The sequence below is a fragment of the Heteronotia binoei genome, chromosome 12, assembly GCF_032191835.1.
Source record: "Heteronotia binoei isolate CCM8104 ecotype False Entrance Well chromosome 12, APGP_CSIRO_Hbin_v1, whole genome shotgun sequence".
In the NCBI taxonomy this organism is placed as follows: Eukaryota; Metazoa; Chordata; class Lepidosauria; order Squamata; family Gekkonidae; genus Heteronotia; species Heteronotia binoei.
In genome coordinates this window covers 70,367,685-70,388,120 of record NC_083234.1, presented here as the reverse complement: position 1 = coordinate 70,388,120, position 20,436 = coordinate 70,367,685, and the positions used below count along the sequence as shown (strand labels likewise).

Here is a 20,436-nt window from a genome sequence, read left to right as displayed (position 1 = left end):
TCTCAGTCATCAATTTCAGCTAGCAAGGTAAAAAGCCTCAATCAGATAGGACAGACTGAGAGAGCAATCAAGTGCAGACAGAATATATTAACGCCACCCCTAACGGGAGGGGACCCTTGAAGCTGCTGCTTGGGTAGACAACACCACTCCTACTCCTGTCGAAGAATTCCAGCTAGTACAGCTTTCACCTCAGCATCACAACAGAGGAAGGAGTTACAGCTGCCTTTTCTTAAAGCTTTGCCCCATACTTGGGTCTCTGCTCAGGGAGAAAAGCGGCACGAGTTCTCCTTACTTGTGAAGAGCTTGATTTTGACGCAGATGGAGAAATCTTGGCTGATTTCTGGAGCCCGGGAACGGCTGAAGCGCTCTGAGCGGGACGTGCTGTTGGTGTGGAAAAGAAACAGTCACGCTGTACACATACTTGGAAGTTCTTGAATGAGACATGCTTCAGGGGAACTCAGTTGCCACACAGCAGAAAGACATCCCAACATACAAACCCTCCCATACTAATGCAACAGTGAGAGGAGAAATTTACCAGAAGGCAGCTAGCGTGGGCCATATTTTCATTAGAAACTGTTCCAAGGGCCAAGTTCCTAGGGACCTTGTTTTTCCTGGTAAGTGCTCAACCCCTTTCTGTCAACCAGCAGGCAGCGATTTTCACTGTGAAATGCTGAGGCTCGACCCCACATGGAAGTCGGAGGTCAGTGGCAGCCAACGGCTAACAGCCACCGATGGGACCTCTCCTTCAGGATTTCATCTAACCCCCTTTTAAAACCAACCAAGCTGGCGGCCAGAATTACAGCCTGTGGCAGTGAGGGCCACAAATTAATTATCCGCTGCATGAAGAAGGGTTTCCTTTTCTCTGCCATGACTCTACTGCTTATCGACTTTAGCGTACGGCTGCAGCTTTTAGCATTACAGGACAGGAAGAAAATGTCCTCTTTGCTTTCTTTTGGTACATGACACTTAATTTCAGTTTGCCTGAGCCAATGAGTATCTCCCCCCCCCCCTTAAGTGTTTTAAGACCACCTCATTTAAGTTTTTTTCTATGACCGGAGCCAAGGAGACATAGCAGTTTCCATCCAAGTAGAATACATTTGTTATTTTATGCAGAGTCCTTGATGTATGCCTCAACTGGATGGCCAGGCTAGCCTGATCCTGTCAGATCTCAGAGGCTCAGCATGCTTGGCCCTGGTTAGTCTTTGGATGGGAGACCATCAAGGAAGTCCAGGGTTACTGTGTGGAGGCAGGCAATGGCACAACCACCTCTGAATGTCTCTGGTCTTGAAAACCCCACAGGGCCTCCATAAGTCATCTGTGAGTTGACAGCACTTTCCACTGCCTCCACCACCATTTAAACATGGGACACTTTTGAATAAGATTTATTTCTTTAAGAAGAGAGAAGAGGGGGGGGGAGGAGGAGAGGATTCAATGCTTAGCCTTAAGGAAATTCCATTCTCAGCTTTGACAGGAGAGGGAACAGGAGAGAAAAAGAAAAGAAGGGACAGGCAGTACCTGGTGAAGATGCAGGGGTCAAAGCCTTGACCGAGGGGGCGGGAGCAGCAGAGAGGGGGGTGGACTGGCTTACGGGCCCCACAACCTTCGGGGTGAAGGAGAACATGGGGGCGCCTTGGCTGCTGCCAGCAGAGGGGGTGGAAGACTCCACAGCTGTGAACCTGGAAGGGGGGAAACCCAAACAAGATCCCTCACTCTTTAGGTCTGGGGAGTTTCCTAACCCCAACCTCAGAAACCCAAACAACCTGCAGAAGGCTAATACATACACGCTAATAAGTTTCTAGACCTTACAAATTGTCTTTATTAGACTCCAAATTTCTCCTTTAGACAGAAGGCTTAAAATATATGGATAGAAAAGCAAAACAGTTTTGATACCATTAGTACATTTCAGAATACAGTGACACAATTTAGTCAAGCATAAAGCATAGTTCTACAGTAAAGCAGAGAGCATAATGAAAAATCTACGTCCCAACAGGGACTTCGCCCTATTAGTCTACATTTTCCTGGTTAGAATCTAAGTCCCAAGTCGCATTTAGAAAAGCATGATCAGCATAGAGAAAGTCTCCTGTTCTCTAGTGCAGTTCCGCCCCCTTCCATGGCTTGACCAGCATAGGGACCCCTGTTTCTATCCAAGTCAGGCCCCTTCTGCTCAAAGTTTCAAGGTTTATGTAGGCTTTCCCCCCGGAAAACTTTATCACTTATCTCTACTTCTCCGTCACCTATATGTCAACCATCTCCAGCTGCATCTTGCAGATGGCAAGTTTATCTGTTATTCTTACCAGTTCCTGTTCATACCATATAAGGAACTCCTGTTCTGAGACAGCCTTTCACTTTCTCCACCGACCTAGATTCTCAGCCCAAAGTTGTTGGCTGTCAGCAATATGAAAGCATGAACCATTTTTCATAAAGAGCTCCTGTAACCAATTTCATAAAGAGGGCCAACCCAAAAGAAATCCTGCCGTACCTAATACTTAAAACAATTCCATTCCAATGGTCCCTGGAGGGAAGCTCGCAAGCAGGATTTAAAGCAACGCGAGCAAGCCTCTCCTCCCGCTGAGGCTTCTTCACACACAGCTACCGGCTCTCATCTCACATTCTCTTCCACCCTCTGAAGACCCCCGCGACCACTGCCAGGGAATCTCTCTTGACTGAGGAGCAGAGCTGAGCAGGATGCCCGGGGTTTAAACTGCCACCACAGCACCCATTTAATGATGATGCAGAGCTTTCAAGCGTTCAGAACACTGCATGCACATTCTTTCCTTGCAGTCCTCACAACCCCTGAGGTAGATTGGTATTGCCCTTGTCCTGCAGACTAGGGGGGGACAGAAGGAGACAGAGTGAGTGGCTTGTCTAAGAGCACCTTGCGATTTCCAACAAGGAGAAATCTGAACTGGGGACATCTTGATCGAAAGCGCAGCCTGTCAGCCGCCACAATGAGCAACTGGAGTAAAGAAAATAAACCGTGCAAGCCGATATTCAAATGATTGAAATACACACACTCATCATAGAAATTCATATATATTTATATACACGGTGATTTATGTGGAGTGCTGGATGCTTACGAACTGTGTGTAAATCTTGCTGATTGCAGGGTGTGAATTCTATTGTATAGTATATAAATTTCTACGATGAGCGTGTATATTTCAATGATTTGAATCCTGGCCTGCACAGCTGATTTTCTTTACTTCGCTTGTTCCTGTGCATTCCTTACTTCTTCGTCGCGTTGCGCAAAGCAGACAAAATGGTGCAAAAGGATGTCAAGCATGGTTAAAAACTATTGGTAATTGATTGTTTTAGGGTCCTGCCTAAACCTGGTCTGAATTGTCATGGAGGATCCATTCCTGTTAGTTTGTTATTCTTTCTTCTTCCCCCCTCCTGCTTTATGGCTGTTAATTAAGAGTAGTGAGAAGGGAACTAAGTAATCAGCACCTTCCCATATATTCTCCTAAAGGAAGGATCAGCCATCTGGGAAAGGCAAGGACAAAGTTCTGATAAGTGTCCTGGGAACATAGACAGTTTGATAGTTTATGTGTGAACGCTACCCCGCAGCCCCATCCCTAGGAATCCTTTTGAAGTAAGCCTTAAAAGTATTGTATCAATGTATCAGTTTCATTACTCTCAAGAAATGGCTTCTGCTAAAGTATCGGTCTATCAATAAACGTAGTCTTTGTATCAACTTCGACTTGTCATTGAACCCACATGCTTGACAAAGGAAACTTACTTCTCAGCGAGATTGACCTTGACGGAGGAAGCTGCCGAGGAAAAACTTTGCTTCGGCCCAGCGGGGGAGGCGGTAAGTGGAGGTCCGGTTGAGCTGTCAACACCGGTTTTAAAAGACCCCGAGCCAAAAGAGAAAGAGCTGGCAGAGGCTGGAGCCAGACTGGCTGAAGGGGGTAGACTGGTGGCTGCTTTGGTAGAGGAGGCCGACGAGAAGGAGAACCCAGCTGCTCCGCTCAGGCTGGGACCAGAGGCAGGGTTGGAGGTCTCTGATGGGAAGGAATACTGCAGGGGGGCAGCAGGAGACGGCCCAGTTGGTTTTAAAGCTGAGGACACAAAAGAGGAAGTCGGCACCCCGCTGCCAGCAACTGAAGACACGGCTGGGGTAAGGACAATGGCTGCTGCTGGGATGGTTTCGACCTTGGAAGGAGAAAAAGGAGCTGTAGATGAAGGAGCAGTGTTTCCTGGAGGAGAGAGAACAAGAGAGGCAAATTTATGTTATTATAAGGTGACAGGGCTGTGAATCCAAACAGAGTATGTGCTGTTTGAACAACACTGGGTACCAAGAGACTGAGCATTAAAAGCTCAAGCAGAGCAAGTTTAAGGCAGGAGTGTCAAACATGTGGCCTGGGGGTTGAATCAGGCCCCCTGAGGGCTCCTATCAGACCCCCAAGCAAATGGCTGTCATCTGCTTTCTTTTTTGCCAAATTTGTCACCACAGGCTAGAATGAAAAGGCGTCATGCATCACCTAAAACAAGACAGAGATGGTTCCAAGCAGACTTCTCTTGGGAAGGCATTAATGAATGGAGCTCAACCAGAGAGACCCCTTAGTGCTTAATATATATCTGCCTAACCACTGATAGTGTGTAGCCTTCCAAGATGAGCCTCTGATAGCTCAACTGCCAGGTATATTTGCATGAGAAGAGGCACGCACATTGGGCTCCCTGGTCCCAAGGCCAGGACTTTGGATCTACCATCCCTTGAACGACTTCATGGCCTGGCCAAAATTAGATGCATACTCTGCTATGGTTTCCTGTTGCATTGTGCATCTGATGCCTTAGACCAGGGGTGTCAAATTCATTTGTTATGAGGGCCAGATCTGACATAACTGAGACCTTGTCGGGCTGGGCCATGTGGTCATAAAATGTAATGCCAAGTAGCAGAGATACAAACCTTATAAAGGATACAAACACAATTAAAGATTTTTTAAAAAACTTAAAACATGCTTAAAACATTAGCACTCATTGGTCTTACATGTGCTTTCTTTGTGTCTTTACCACGGGATCCAGGGAACTGGGCAAAGGAAGCTCTGGCTCTTTCCTTCCTTCCCCAGGGGACCTCAGCCAATAGAAAGAAGAGAAGTTGGCACAATAGCCTGGCAAAGCAAGCTATTCTTTCCCCCCTTCCTCCCCAAGAGAGGAGCCTCAGCCAATGGAGAAAATAGACGCTTTGTATTGTAGCTCCTGTGCGATTGAGCAAAGCAAGCTGTCATGCAGAAGGAAGAGAGAGGGCAAAGGAAGCAGACAACAGCCAGTTGCTCGGCGGCCTGATAGGAGCCCTCCAGGGGCCTGATTCAGCCCCTGGGCCACATGTTTGACACCCCTGTTCTACTGGAGCCTCCCAAATTTAGGATTTTTGGAAAATCCCGTATCCAAATACTGTACTGGTATTGGGATCCAGGATTTTTTCAGGAGTTCCTAAATATTTTCAGGTCCAACAGGCCGGAACTGGAAAAAAACTGCACAGCCCCACACACTGCTCTATTGAACAGTCTCATTTGATTAAATTCCAAATCACTGTGGCATCCAAAGACAGGAATCTAAATTGGTTTAATCCACACAAGCTGGGATTCTGTATTGGTTCCCCTCCTTTATGAGGCACCTGTGGAATGGATTTTCGGCATCCACCCCAAACTGCTTTCAGATGCTTCTACCAGTGCTGAGCTTTGAGGATATGGCAGGCAAGAACATAAAGTCAACCAACACACACGCAGGAGGGAGGGTTCTGATACTGCAGGCCGGACCTCTGAGATTTTGCCTGCCCAAAGGCCAAGCCCCAATCGATACTGCTATTTCCCAAACCGGACTGATTTAATTGACCTTGGAATTGCCAGCAGAAGGGTCTCCTGTTTCCTCCATTGATTTTGGCAGGGACTGCCGGCCTACTTGAAGCATCCTGCCAATTCACACGCCTGCCAGAGCTGGGAGGAGGTGGAGGAACGTGCACTGAATGAAGCTGTCCCCGTACAGAACGGCAGCGGTAATTATGCTGATGGAAAATCAAAAACGCTTTGCGGTAAACCCTCCGCGATGGGTAATTCAGAAATGCCATGCAGATAGAAAATTTGTTGTTGCTCCCTTAGGGCCCAAGAGGCAGTCATAATCCTTTTTTATTATTATTATAATCACAGTGATGTCAGTTACACAATGCTATTGAGCAATATGCTCTGCTCGGGGCTACCCTTAAAGAGAGCTCAAAGGCTACAAGCTCATGCAGAGTGCTGTGGCTCTACCACTGGTCTGGGCCAGCTACAGGGAGTATATGACCCCAATACTACAGCAATTACACTGGCTACCAAACTGCTCCCTAGCCCAATTCAAGGTGTTGGGTTCTGAAGGAGGAGGAGGAGAAGACGACTGCAGATTTATACCCTGCCCTTCTCTCTGAATCAAAGTCTTAGAGCGGCTTACGATCTCCTTTATCTTCTTCCCCCACAACAGACACCCTTGTCAGGTGGGTGGAGCTGAGAGAGCTCTTACAGCAGCTGCCATACTTTCCTGCCCGTGAATTAAGAACATAGGGAGAGGCCCTCCTGGCTGACCCACCAATCAAAGAAGCTCCTCTGGGGGGCACACGAGGAAGGGCTTTTTTGGTGGCAGCCCAAGGGAGGTGCACATGGCCCCCTCGCTTCTGATCTTCAAGAGGCAGCTGAAGGCAGTTTTATTTAGTATTGTGTTTGACTAATTTAGCTTTTATTTATTGGCAGATTTGATTGAGATTGTAAATCACGGGTCTTTATGCGTTTTGTAAATGGTTTTTAAATTTTAAATTCCGTCTGCTCATCCTAAGTCTTCAGTATAGGGCATGCCAAAGAGAAATCAAATAGGGACGGTGCATTTTCAGCAACGCCAGATGCACACCCTGAGTTTTAAGGTTTTGGGCGGGGTGTTTAGGACCTGCTCATCTGAAAGGCCCTACAGACCAATTCAGAACGATGCGCTTCCTGTTTATTATTGATACAGCGTCATTGCCAGAGGTGGGACCTTATGCTTTGGCAAAGAACAGCTCCATGGAGACTACAATCTAAATCTTAAAATAAGCACGTTTTGAAATATGCTTAAAATTAGTGCATTTAAAAAAAAACAAAAATTAGACCAACCTCTGTAACCTAGATCCTAAGACCTCTGTAAATTAAGCAAACCTTACCTGCAAAGTTCGTTATTGTTCTGCAAGCAATAGAAGGAGAATGGACCAGGAGTCTGCAGCTTGCTGACTTCCAGAAATGAAAAGCCTGGAAGCTTCATCTTTCAAGACATCTTTTGGCTTTTGGCAAAACATACAACTTCATCTGCCCTTTTTGTGTTTTTCAAAAACGCATTTTTTTTTTTTAAACAGGGTGTCAGTTATGGGGGAAGACGATAAAGGAGATTGTAAGCTGCTCTGAGACTGATTCAGAGAGAACGGTGGGGTATAACTCTACAGTCTTCTTCTTCTACTTTGGGGAGAAAAAACGGGGTACAAATGAAGTAAATTAAAATATCCATGAAGAAGCAGAACCAATTCTCGTGCACAGGCATGAGCAGCACCTACCTGGCAATTTTGGTGTCCTGTCCCCTTCTGTGGGCAGAGGCTCTGGTGCCACAAGGAGTGACCTGACACCGGGGTTCTGATTGACCATATAAAAAGGGCACAGCACTCCATCGGTAGAGAGCAGCAGGAGGACCGGAGCTGGGTCTATGGTCTTCTCCTCACCTGCAAGAATGACACAGAAACCCATCAGCATCCTCTCTCAAAATGAAAGGGTGCATTTTAAAAAAAACTAGTCCCTCACCTACAGACTTAAAAGAATCACTCCATTTTACCACTTAAGAACTCTGCCACTTTATTTGGCTGCATGCAGAACCCAGACTTAAGTATTTCCTCTTTCGCTGTTTTTGTGAAAAATCCTGCCTGAAGCTTGGAACGCCAAAGAGGACAGCTGCAGGAGTGGAATCTACAAGGGTGTGTGCAATGCTTCCAGACAGGACAGCGGTCCAGCTCACCACTACGTCTCCCTCCAAAGAGCTCCTCTAGTAACTTAGCAGAACTTACTAATGACTATGGGCATGTTGCTGGTGTAATCTATGGCCACTCCCATGGGCAAGGTGTCATCGTTCTTGTCCGTCACAGGAAGCTCTGCTCGGCTGGAGTCTTCCAGAACCCACATCTCCCAGTTGTTCTGCAAAAGAAATGAAACAACGTTTGGATCATTCTCTGAGAACCTTCATACCTTTATTCTCCTCTAGCCATCTGCAACATCTTCAGTACAAGGTGTGGGGAGGCAGCCAGTCTCAGGACAGCCTTCGGTGTCCTGGCCACCCATCCAGATCTTTAGAGGTCTTTTCCAATGTGGGTGAACTCCAACCCCATTAATGCGACAAGCCATGTTCCCTTTAAGGTCCCACAAGCTTCTCTTTTGCAAATCAGTACGATTACCGCCCTGGAGTTACCTGGTCTCCTTGTCTTGAGAGGATACTGACTTCTGTGGAAGCAGCAGAAGCTGCTAGGACCAGATCCCTTTAAATACAAGGAGAAGATAGTGTTACGTGCCGGCCATAAGCTGAGGTTTCTATTCAGGTTTACCCCAGGCAGAATTACTATTGCATCACACTCAAGTTTCACAGAACATGCTTTTAACATCAGCAAGGCTTAACGCAAAGGGAAGAATACACAGGGAGAATGAATGTTAACCATGAAGCAAGCGTTAAGTGTGATTCCCCTCAAGGGTTAACGTGATTATGATCAGGCCTGCTCCAGCTTGCAGGTCTCCAGGTGTTTGTAACTGGGCCTTCCCGCCAGCACCATCCTTATCTCTTTCAAGGCCAAATGTGGTAATTGGTTGATTGTGAGAACCTGTGTTCAGCTGTGTTACTGGATGGGGGGGGGGGGGAGGAAGCAGGAGTGGATGTCATATTTTCTGGAGAGTTCTGTCAAGTGAGCTCTGTGATTGGGTTTGGGAGACCACCTGGCTCCAGATGACCAAGGACTATAATTAAGCCACAGGCAAGAGGGAAGCCATGCTAACACAAGCAAGAGGGAAGCCATGTTTGCCCATGCTGTCGCTCTGACTATGCTACATTGCATTGCAATGGCCATCTCTGTAGAGAACACTTAAGCCTCTAGCTTGGACTCTTGTATTCTGAGGTGTGCCATCTAACAGCAGATATTGAATGTAAAGTTAGCTTTGTTGTTTTCTTGCTATTAAACTACAGAGACGGTGGTATGTAATATCTCATTTTTTAAAAAATGTATTCAATAAACCTCTCTATATATTTTACAAAGGTCTGTTTGGTGTAGTGCCAGTTTGGTGTAGTGCAAACAGCAAACAGCAAGCCTTTATTGGCATAAAACAGATTTAGCAGTAAAATAGCAATATAAATAATATAAAATCCCAGATTATACATAGGGAGCTAATATACATAAAATAAGTAAAATATGTATGAGTCGAGTTTAGCCAAATTAAATAATTAAAACAAATAAAATGTGGTCATTCCAGAACCATTCTCTGTCGTATTTCCATGGCCTGTTGGAGAAATCTAGTGGTTAAGTGTGCAGACTCTTATCGGGTTTGATTCCCCACTCCTCCACTTGCAGCTGCTGGAATGGCCTTGGGTTAGCCATAGCTCTCATAGGAGTTATCCTTGAAAGGGCAGCTGCTGTGAGAGCCCTCTCAACCCCACCCACCTCACAAAGTGTCTGGTGTGGGGGGAGAAGATATAGGAGATTGTAAGCCGCTCTGAGTCTCTGATTGAGAGAGAAGTGCAAGGTATAAATCTGAAATTCTTCTTCTTCTTTACTTATGCTAACTTGAACCTTGAGGACCCCCCAGACCTGGGTACTGCTCCCTTGCAAAAGGAGTGGTGACTCAGGAGGACCCAGGCTTGGGTTCTTGACAGTTAACCTGTTGCCTTTCCACTTATTCTTTCTCTTATTCTTTAACCTAGCATTGAAACAACAGTGGACTGAATGTGCAAGATTGTGAAGTGGGAAAATTTGTTTGATAAAATACCTGTGTGCATTCTGGATGAAAGAATTCATTACAGACTGTTTTCTCATGATTTGGGTTTATGAGTCACATGCGGACCCTTAACATTTAAAAAGTGCCTGCATGCACTCTGATTTCTGCAGACTGTTTGGATTCATTTTCTGCAGACTGTTTGGGAAAAGAGGTTATGTTAAAGTACCTGCGTGCACTCTTGTGTTTTTTATTGCAGTCTGTTTCAAGGTAGGGGCTTTGGAATATTAAAGTGCCTATGAGCACATTTATATTTTTCATCATAGACTGTTTAGATGTAGCGTCTACTTAGAAGTAAAGGCCACAAGGTTGCAGGCTGATTGGGGAACACTCCATAAGACAGTGTTCACGGTGAATAGCTTTGTCCTTCTAGTTTCTGAAATTGGGGGAGGGGAAGCTTCATGGGGGGAGGGCTGCAAAATCCTAACTGTTCTTTGAGAACAGTTTACATTTCCTGAAAAGGCAAGGAAAGGCTGTTTCATGCTCACTTGGCTGAGGGATCATTACACACACACCTACTTTATATACAGTATGTCACAGAAGCGAGTATACCCCCTCACATTTTGTAAATATTTAAGTATATCTTTTCATGTGACAACACTGAAGAAATGACACTTGGCTACAATGTAAAGTAGTGAGTCTGCAGCTTTTATAACAGTGTAAATGTGCTGTCCCCTCAAAATTACGCAACACACAGCCATTAATGTCTAAACTTCTGGCAACAAAAGTGAGTACACCCGTAAGTGATAATGTCCAAATGGGGCCTAAAGTGCCAATATTTTGTGTGGCCACCATTATTTTCCAGCACTGCCTTAACCCTCTTGGGCATAGAGTTCACCAGAGCTTCACAGGTTGCCACTGGAGTCCTCTTCCATTCCTCCATGACCACGTCACGTAGCTGGTGGATGTCAGAAACCTTGCGCACCTCCACCTTCTGTTTCAGGATGCCCCACAGATGCTAATAGGGTTTAGGTCTGGAGACATGGTTGGCCAGTCCATCACCTTTACCCTCAGCTTCTCTAGCAAGGCAGTGGTCGCTTTGAAGGTGTGTTTGAGGTCGTTATCATGTTGGAATACTGCCCTGCGGCCCAGTCTCCAAAGGGAGGGGATCATGCTCTGCTTCAGTATGTCACAGTACATGCTGGCATTCATGGTTCCTTCAATGAACTGTAGCTCCCCAGTGCTGGCAGCACTCATGCAGCCCCAGACCATGACATTCCCACCACCATGCTTGACTGTAGGCAAGACACACTTGTCTTTGTACTGGTTGCCACCACACACGCTTGACACCATCTGAACCAAATAAGTTTATCTTGGTCTCATCAGACCACAGGACATGGTTCCAGAAATCCATGTCCTTAGTCTGCTTGTTTGCAGCAAACCGTTTGCGGGCTTTCTTGTGCATCATCTTTAGAAGAGGCTTCCTTCTGGGACAACAGCCCTGCAGAGCAATTTGATGCAGCGTGCGGCGTATGGTCTGAACGCTGACAGGCTGACCCCCCAGCCCTTCAAACTCTGTAGCAATGCTGGCAGCCCTCATACATCTATTTCCCAAAATCAGCCTCTGGATATGATGCTGAGCATGGGCACTCAACTTCTTTGGTTGACCATGGTGAGGCCTGTTCTGAGTGGAACCTGTCCTGTTAAACCGCTGTATGGTCTTGGCCACTGTGCTGCAGCTCAGTTTCAGGGTCTTGGCAATCTTCTTATAGCCTAGGCCATCTTTATGTAGAACAACAATTCGTTTTTTCAGATCCTCAGAGAGTTCATTGCCTTGAGGTGCCATGTGGAACTTCCAGTGACCAGTATGAGGGAGTGAGAGCGATAACCTGCTCCCCCTTCACACCTGATACCTTGTACCACTAGCGAGTCACATGACAACAGGGAGGAAAAACAGCTACTTGGGCCCCATTTAGACATTATCACTTAGGGGTGTACTCACTTTTGTTGCCAGAAGTTTAGACATTAATGGCTGTGTGTTGCGTAATTTTGAGGGGACAGCACATTTACACTGTTATACAAGCTGCAGACTCACTACTTTACATTGTAGCCAAGTGTCATTTCTTCAGTGTTGTCACATGAAAAAATATACTTAAATATTTACAAAATGTGAGGGGGTGTACTCACTTCTGTGACATACTGTACATTACACACACTGACTTTATAATATTGTGCCATCTAAGTCTGCTATGAATGGCAGCGACTCTTGGGATGAGCCAGGACCTTCTGCACGCAAAGCATTCCCTCTGCAACTTGGACGGAACCATTCTAATGGACAAAAGGCGTTCCAGATCAGAGGACTGATTTTTCAGTCTTCAGTAAAGGGAGACAGGGGAAGATGGCACCCATCAAGCTGATGCCCACCACATCCAGGTTGTGAGGTGAGAAACCTGCACGACTGCTTTGCAGGCACAGAGGAAAGGTGAGCATGTGAACTGGCCCTATGACTGCATTAGTTCTCTCGCCGAGAAGGATGTCTGATCATCCTGTGGCCCAATGCTCTGTTTTCCATTAGACCCATCCTTACATTTTCACACACTAGACCAAGGGTGCCAAACATGCAGTTCGGGGACCAAATCAGGCCCTCAAGCAACTGGCTGTCATCTGCTTCCTTCTCCCTATATCTTGCTTCCTTCTGCATAATAGCTTGCTTTGCAAGGCTTGCACAAGAGCTACAGAGCAAAACCTCTATTTTCTCCATTGGCTGAGGCTCCTCCCTTGGGAAGGAAGGGGGGAGGAATAGTTGCTTTGCCAGGCTGTCTCAATTGCACAGCAGAGCTACTGAGCCAAGCCTCTCTTCCTTCTATTGGCTGAAGCTCCCCCCCCCCCCCCCAGTCCCTGGAGAAGGAAGGAAAGAGCCAGAGCTTCCTTTGCCCAGTTCCCTGGATTCTATAGGAGAAATACAAAGAAAGCATCTTTGAGACCAATGAGTGCGAATGTTTTAAACGTGTTTTAAGTTTTTTTAAAAAATATATGTTTATATTCTTTATAAAAGTTGTATCTCTGCTACCTAATCTAAGCCAGTTTGGTGTAGTGGTTAAGTGTGCGGACTCTTATCTGGGAGAACCGGGTTTGATTCCCCCCTCCTCCACTTGCACCTGCTGGAATGGCCTTGGGTCAGCCATAGCTCTGGCAGAGGTTGTCCTTGAAAGGGCGGCTGCTCTGAGAGCTGTCTCCAGCCCCACCCACCTCACAGGGTGTCTGTTGTGGGGGAGGAAGGTAAAGGAGATTGTGAGCCGCTCTGAGACTCTTTGGAGTGGAGGGCAGGATATAAATCCAATATCTTCTTCTTCTAATCTTAAATAGGTACACGCATGGCCCAGCCCAACATGGCTCAGCCCAACCCAACATGGTCTGGCCCAGCAAGGTCTCATTTATGTCAGATCTGGCCCTCATAACAAATGAGTTTGACACCCCTGCACTAGACATATCTCGTGGCCCCATGCTGCTTCCATCCAGGGTCACTTGACACCCAGGGTTTGTACCGGATGATCAATAAAATGTTAACAAATCCCAGGTTACGTCAACTCTGGTTTGTTTGCTCTTCTCTATCTTTGCTGTCTTGCATTAGGGAGGAGATCTTCCCAGTCCTTCTAAGTCAAGCAACTATACAAGGGTAGTGCTTCTCAAAAAACTATGGTCGGTGAATTCAAACTTTTACAATAAACCACAATTAGTATAAACCGTGGTTAACAAACCAGCTACAAATCCTAGTTTGTCACACTGCATGCAGCCATCACAACTAAGCGGGGCTTGACTGGGCCATGAAAGATATATAAATGTGGCCACACGGAGAAACAGGTACCACAGCAAATGGTACAAATGTGTTTGTGGCTAGGTTTGCATAAACAAAGGCATGGGGCTTTTCCCATTTTGCTTCTGTGATTATCATGGGAGAAAGCTGACAATGCAAACACACAATCTATCATTCACAATTGACACACTTTCATTGTAACTTGGCTCCTTTTCGCACCAGAGCTAGAGAACGACTTTCCCTGGGAACTTTGAAGCCTTTTGTAAAGGGCCACTACTACATAGAAGAGCACATGCTTTGTATTTCTGCCATCCCCATCTCAAAGGACTAGGAAAAGATTTCTCAGCCTGAGTCAACAGAGAACCACTGTGAATAGGAGTAGAACAGTACTCTGGTCTAACTTAGGAGAAGGCTGCTATATTTAGTTTTTGGTGGTTCATACAGAGACCTCTGATAGCAAACGTGGAGAAAGACCCAAATAGACCCCAAAGAGGCATCACAGTCAAGAATAGGTACTATTGTGATAAACCCACAGCCTGAGAATAAGGCAGGTTAATGGGATCACCAAGATTAAGTTTAAACCTTTGCAAGATACTAGCTTTGGCTTTAGTACATTCAAATGTCCACATGTAAGGCTGTACTCTTATCACCCCACAACTGAGTTGCAGCCAGTGTTCCCTCTAAGCTGAGTTAACGTGAACTAGTTCACAGATTTTTAGCCTCCAGCTCACACATTTTTGTCTTAGCTCAGGAAGGATGACCCCAGAGCACAATAATTCATGCAGTCACTCACAATTTTAATGCCAGTAGCTCACAACTTTAATAGCAGTAGCTCACAAAGTAGAATTTTTGCTCACAAGACCCTGCAGCTTAGAGGGAACATTGGTTGCAGCCCCCCTGAAGTTCTGGGCAAGAATGAAAGCAGAGCAGAATCCTCCATCTGCCTCCCCCCCCCCACCTAAAACACATGCCCTTTTGCTTTCTGGGCAGAACTCCAAAAGGCGACTACAAGCATGACAAAAAACTAACTAGCCCTCTGTCATGCAGCCATGAGAAAGCCACCCAATACTGACAAAGTATTACTCAGGCATCGTTTGGGATGAGATGAGAAGCATTTCCTGTAGTTTCCCATGACTTACCAGTCCTCAACGTAGTTAAGGAAGTAGTGATTCTGCCTCTCATTGCAGCTGCTGTAACAGAGTTCCATGAAGTTGACAAACCTCTCTGGACGTTTTTCTTCCTTTTTCTAGATAGGAAGAAAGAATTAGGAAGCCGCATTTAAAGGGCTCCGCACAAAACTGTCAGAAATGCTACAGCCTAATAGTGTTAAGGTTCCAACATACATGATGCTAAAATTGCTATAAAGTACCACGTAAACCAATTATGAACTTTTATCTTTTTTATCTTCCTCTGAGCTACAGCAGTGACGTGACGTGACTCAGTGCTCTTCCATACAAAAAATCCCTTGCATGAAGAAATGTAGCATGCAAAGAAATATTTTTCTGTACATAGAGAGATTTTTTTCATGAACCTCCATCTGAAATCCAAACTGCAGAGCTGCAACTTTACCAACTTAGTGAGGCTGAGATGCTGCTACAAAGTTTCAATGAAATTGCTGAGAAGTCAGGTTAAAACTGATAAAAGGAAGTCCTTCTTCACCCAAAGGGTGATTAACATGTGGAATTCACTGCCATAGGAGGTGGTGGTGGTGATTACAAGCATAGCCAGCTTTAAGAGGGGATTGGATAAAAATATGGAGCAGAGGGGTGTGTGTGTGTATGTATGTATGTATGTATATGTGTGTGTGTGTATATGTATATATATATAATGGCCACTGTGTGACACAGAGTGTTGGACTGGATGGGCCATTGGCCTGATTCAACATGGCTTCTCTTATGTTCTTAAAGTTCAGGTGCTCTGCATGAGTGGCCAATTCAGCTTTGGGTGGGGGGGCAGGTCATGGCAGTATCAGGGTCTAAGAAAATGGCACGACACATCCTGTTATTTAATTTCCAGACAATATTTGATTAATGATCAATGAGATGCTGCTTTTACAGCACTACTGCCTAACCCTTAATTGCCAAACAAGACAAGGAACACGACAGCACAGGCCAAGGCCAAAGGTCTGGCAACCAGATGAGAAGGAATCAATGTGCAAATCCTTAGAATCAGAGAGGTAAAGAGTTAAGAACGTAAGAGAAGCCATGTTGGATCAGGCCAGTGGCCCAAACCCAGGGGCCATCAGGACGGCCACCAGCAGAGCCTCTCCACAGCACGTACCGGGAGCACAACCATCACCACTTCAGGAGGAGTCTCCAAGGTCTCATCTGCAGCAGCATATACGATGGTGAAGACGTAAGTGCCAACCCACAATACATCCAGGACTGGCAAAGAGAAGAACAGACAGAACACACGGTTTAGAGAGCTGGTCACTGATACACTGCAAGTGAACTCAAGGACCGCTATGACATTGGTATTCACTCCTACCCAGCTTTACACCTGTGTGTATTTTCAAAAGACATGACAAATTACAGACACTGGACCTGCCTAGTTTTCAATATACATTTTTATCCTTCCTCTCTTCTAAGGAATGCTGGCTACAGATGTGTGACTAACGGGCATCTGTGCTGTACACTGTGCTGCATCACATTCCTTGTACGTAAAAAGCTAGCCTGTACAAGAGAATGTGAGACCAGCACCCTTTACCCTGGCATGCCATTTGTTTAATGGAAGTAAATGTGCATATGATGTTCAGAAGCATTTAATCATCAGAACCGTGGTCCTGCAAACCCTATTGAAAGCCCTTTTAAACAGCGGTTTGCAGAAAGCCCCAAAAAACAGTCCCTTTAAACTTTAAAAGGGCTGCAGATGACAACCCGAAAAAGCAAGGGATGACCTTCTGCTCTGCTGCTTGTGAGAATGAGGCCAAATACAATGAAAGATTTAAAAAGACTTCTTTATCCGTGACTTGCGAAACGGCTGTTACCTCCATGCACAGACAACCCAGTCAGGGATCAGTTCAACCAGGCACAGCCTATCAACCATAGCAAGACCATGGCTTAAATAACATGAGTTTTCCCAACAGTCTCAAATTCAGAAACCGGTAATGGAGCTCTTAATCCATCTCCCATTTATTGAAAACCCAACTCAAGATTGAAAGATCCGTATATTGCTGACTACCTAAACAGCCTTTGTCACGCCAGTAATCTATCCAGTCCCACTTCATTATTTTGTTTTATCTGGAATCTTGGTGTTAGGTTTAAACATTTTTATCATGTTTTGTACTTCGCTTGCTGATTGACTCATATTTGTAATCTGCCTTGAGCCCCGGTGGGAAAGCCAGACTATAAATGAAGCTAGATCCAAGCGGGCAGCCGTGCTGGTCTGAAGCAGTAGAACAAAGTAGGAGTCAAGTTTCACCTTTAAGACCAACAAAGTTTTATTCAGAACGTAAGTTTTCGTGTGCTCCAAGCACACTTCATCAGACGAGGAATCAGATACAATGAGCAGAGCTACATATAGCTGGTAGGCAGTGGTTTAGAATGCAAAATGGTACAAATTTAAGATCCAACGACAGAATAGTTAACAAATTGAGCAAACCTTTGATCTGGGCATCATGAGCATGCGAAAGCAATAAAACAGTAATATGTCAAAATGTGAGAATGTCTGTTAATCACTCTATTGTTATAAGCCTGGGCCAAAAAGAGGGCATTTGAGAAAGAAATTTGAGAGGGCATCTAATTTTACTATTCTGTCATTGGATCTTAAATTTGTACCATTTTGCATTCTAAACCACTGACTACCAGCTATATGTAGCTCTGCTCATTGTATCTGACTCCTTGTCTGATGAAGTGTGCTTGGAACACCCGAAAGCTTACGTTCTGAATAAAACTTCGTTGGTCTTAAAGGTGCCACTTGAGTACAACTTTGTTCTAGCAATGAAGCTAACAATAATCATGGTAAAACATGGATTACAGAGTGGTGTGTTCAACAAACTGTGATTAGCCCACCAGATTAAGGAACAACTGTGGTTTGTAATAAACCCTGGGCTGCCTGCATCTTCACCGCTGTCCACCTCTGTATAATTTACAGAGCGGGAGGTGAAGTGAGAGAGCAGGAGGAGGACTAAAGCTCACTAGGATACACTGCTCCACTAAAGAGAAGATTTTGCCCATTAAAAAGCATTACAAATCCTGTTTAAAAAACTACAGCTATTTTAAAAAGAAATAATCTAGCACTAAAGTTACAGGAGATTAAAAATTAATGTGTGCCACAAAATGTGGCTGTTATAAGGTACATTGTATTTAAGGGACTCTGGGCTGGATCCTACGATGCCTTTTTGTTCTGGGTGGCAATTTCCTCCAGTGCAAGAACATAGGCAGAAAGCTCCTTGCTTCAGTAGAAAGCACTGCTATCAGAAGAAAAGATTCACACAACTCAGCTCCCTATATAGTACTGATGCCTTTTCGCTCCATCAACCATCTTCTCTCTCAGTTCTGTTTACTGGACCGTCAGAGTGTTTGTTTGACTAACGGCAGCAAAGCTGTTCGTGTCAAGTGCTTTCATTGCATTGAGTTAAAATCATAACAAACAACTAATACAGAATCATACAAAAACAACCAGATAGTTGCATTGCCAGCTATAAGCGGGGATGGGCATGAACTGGGAGAATGCAGTTCAGTTCCTGGCTGAAACTCTGGATCAAAAGGCTCGTTTACTAACCGAACCAGTTTGTGCAAACCCTGTCGAAAGTCCTTTTAAACGGGTTTGCAGAAAGCACCAAAAAACCTCCAGTCCCTTTAAACTTTAAAAGGGCTGTAGGTGGCAGCCCAAAAAACAGTGGCCAGCAGAAGGGAGGGGGGAGGAAATCCCCTTCCACCTTTCTCCTGGCTGGGGGAGGATCTCCCAGGATGCGACTTACCTTCTACCTTACCGCTAGCTGTGGCTCACCATGGCTAGCAAAACACCCCACCACTCAGCTGTTTGGTTTAAATTCTCCTTTCTGTTCCCTGTGGCTTTTCCCAGGGAGCAGAAAGCAGAAATGACTTGAAGTCATTTAAACCCTGCTTTCTGCTCCTGTGAAAAGCTATGGGGAGCTAAAAGTAGGGTTTAAATGGCTCTGAACCATTTAAACCAAACAGCTGAGTAGTGTTTAGCTCCCAACTGCTCTTCATGAACCATCATAAACCGCCACAAATTGCACCAAAATTTGTGGTAGTTTGTGCCAGTTCTTTGGTCTGCGAACTCTGGTTCCCAAACCCCAAACAGGCCAAAATTTGTGACAAACTTTGGTTCATCAGCCAGTTTGTGCCCATCCCCAGCTATGAGCTGCTCATGAGTTCTCAGCTGCATGCATGAAGAATCCAAGCAAAATACCTAATAGGTTTCTTGCAACAAGGAACACACATTAGCTCCATTCTGGGACGTGTCTACAATTTGCTGTATTTAATGGACAAGATCTGTGACTCAAAATTCACCTACAAGACACGAGAAGTCAGCCTCCTCAAAACCAAAGCCAAAGAAATGCCATACCTTTAACAGCCTCATAGAATGGCGGGCAGGGGATGGTTTTCTTCTCCTGCAGGTTCTGAAACACAGAACGGAGTGCTTAGAGTGCCCTGGAAACAACATACACTTATGTACTGCCTTGAAACATTCAAAGCACCTCACAGATCCTCTCAGCCATCCTTGCCACTACGCAACAGAGGAACTAGACTAATTCCCATATCACAGATTGCAAACTAAGGCAGAGAGAGAAAAAGGCTTGCCTAAAAACAACAAAGGAGCTCACGGCACAAGTGAAATTTGAACCAGGGACTTCTCGGCTCACAGGATATAGAGAACACCAAGGTTAAGGTCATGCCATATTAGCATTTTATCTTGGATGCATTTACACTGATCCTCAAAAGTCTGGGTAATTAAATACATCCTGTGGAACGCCCTCCCTGAAAACATCAGGGAGCCCTGTGGGACTTGCAACAATTCCGCAGGGCCTGTAAGACAGAATTGTTTAAACTAGCGTTTAACAAATAACGGGGAGGCGACCGCCGACCACTATTCCACCATCCCACAGCATTGACCCCTGAACCATCTCAGTACAAATCCAGAGTGCCAAATAACATCTTATAATATCATTACATGCAGCGCTCAAGAAGAATTAAAACCCGCCATCTGGATCCTGGCGATTGAACCTGGAACCGTACTATATATTTGAAATTGTATGAACTGTTTTAATGATTTCATTGATTTCAACACTGTTATTTTGACTGTTGTTAGCTGCCCTGAGCCTGTTAGGGGAGGGCGGGATATAAATGCAATAAAATAAATAAAATAAATAAAAATTTAGCTAGTGTTGGAAATTAATCACATGCACCACCAGCGGAATGTCTGTGTTCTGTGACTGTGCCTTGCATGGCCAATTACCTTTTTTCATCTAAGGGAGTAGGGCTTCAGATGACAACTACAAAGGTCACGCAGGTTTACATGCTACCCAAATAACTTGCCCACCATTCTATGAGACTATACTACTCAAATAACTTGGATCCAGATTGCGCAGGGTTTGAAAGGTCCTAGCTAGAACTCTGAATTCAGCCTAGAACTTTGAATGCAGCCTAGAAGCGAATCAATAGCCGAAGCAAATCCTTAAAAGACAAATGAAGTGTATATCAAACTGCA

General features: G+C 45.2%; 1 protein-coding gene across 1 annotated transcript in view; it reads right to left on the bottom strand.

Annotated features, from left to right (window-relative positions):
- Window positions 1–20,436, bottom strand: part of NUP214 (nucleoporin 214) — a 120,247-nt gene that overhangs the window by 92,157 nt on the left and 7,654 nt on the right. Inside the window, exons 6-14 of the mRNA XM_060250637.1 lie at window positions 19,294–19,348; window positions 16,042–16,145; window positions 14,901–15,007; window positions 8,443–8,509; window positions 8,045–8,171; window positions 7,544–7,705; window positions 3,737–4,196; window positions 1,516–1,676; window positions 293–381 (exon numbers count right to left, since the gene is read on the bottom strand). Of these exons, the coding sequence (XP_060106620.1) occupies window positions 293–381; window positions 1,516–1,676; window positions 3,737–4,196; window positions 7,544–7,705; window positions 8,045–8,171; window positions 8,443–8,509; window positions 14,901–15,007; window positions 16,042–16,145; window positions 19,294–19,348 (1,332 nt within the window). The remainder of the gene's footprint in view (window positions 1–292; window positions 382–1,515; window positions 1,677–3,736; window positions 4,197–7,543; window positions 7,706–8,044; window positions 8,172–8,442; window positions 8,510–14,900; window positions 15,008–16,041; window positions 16,146–19,293; window positions 19,349–20,436) is intronic.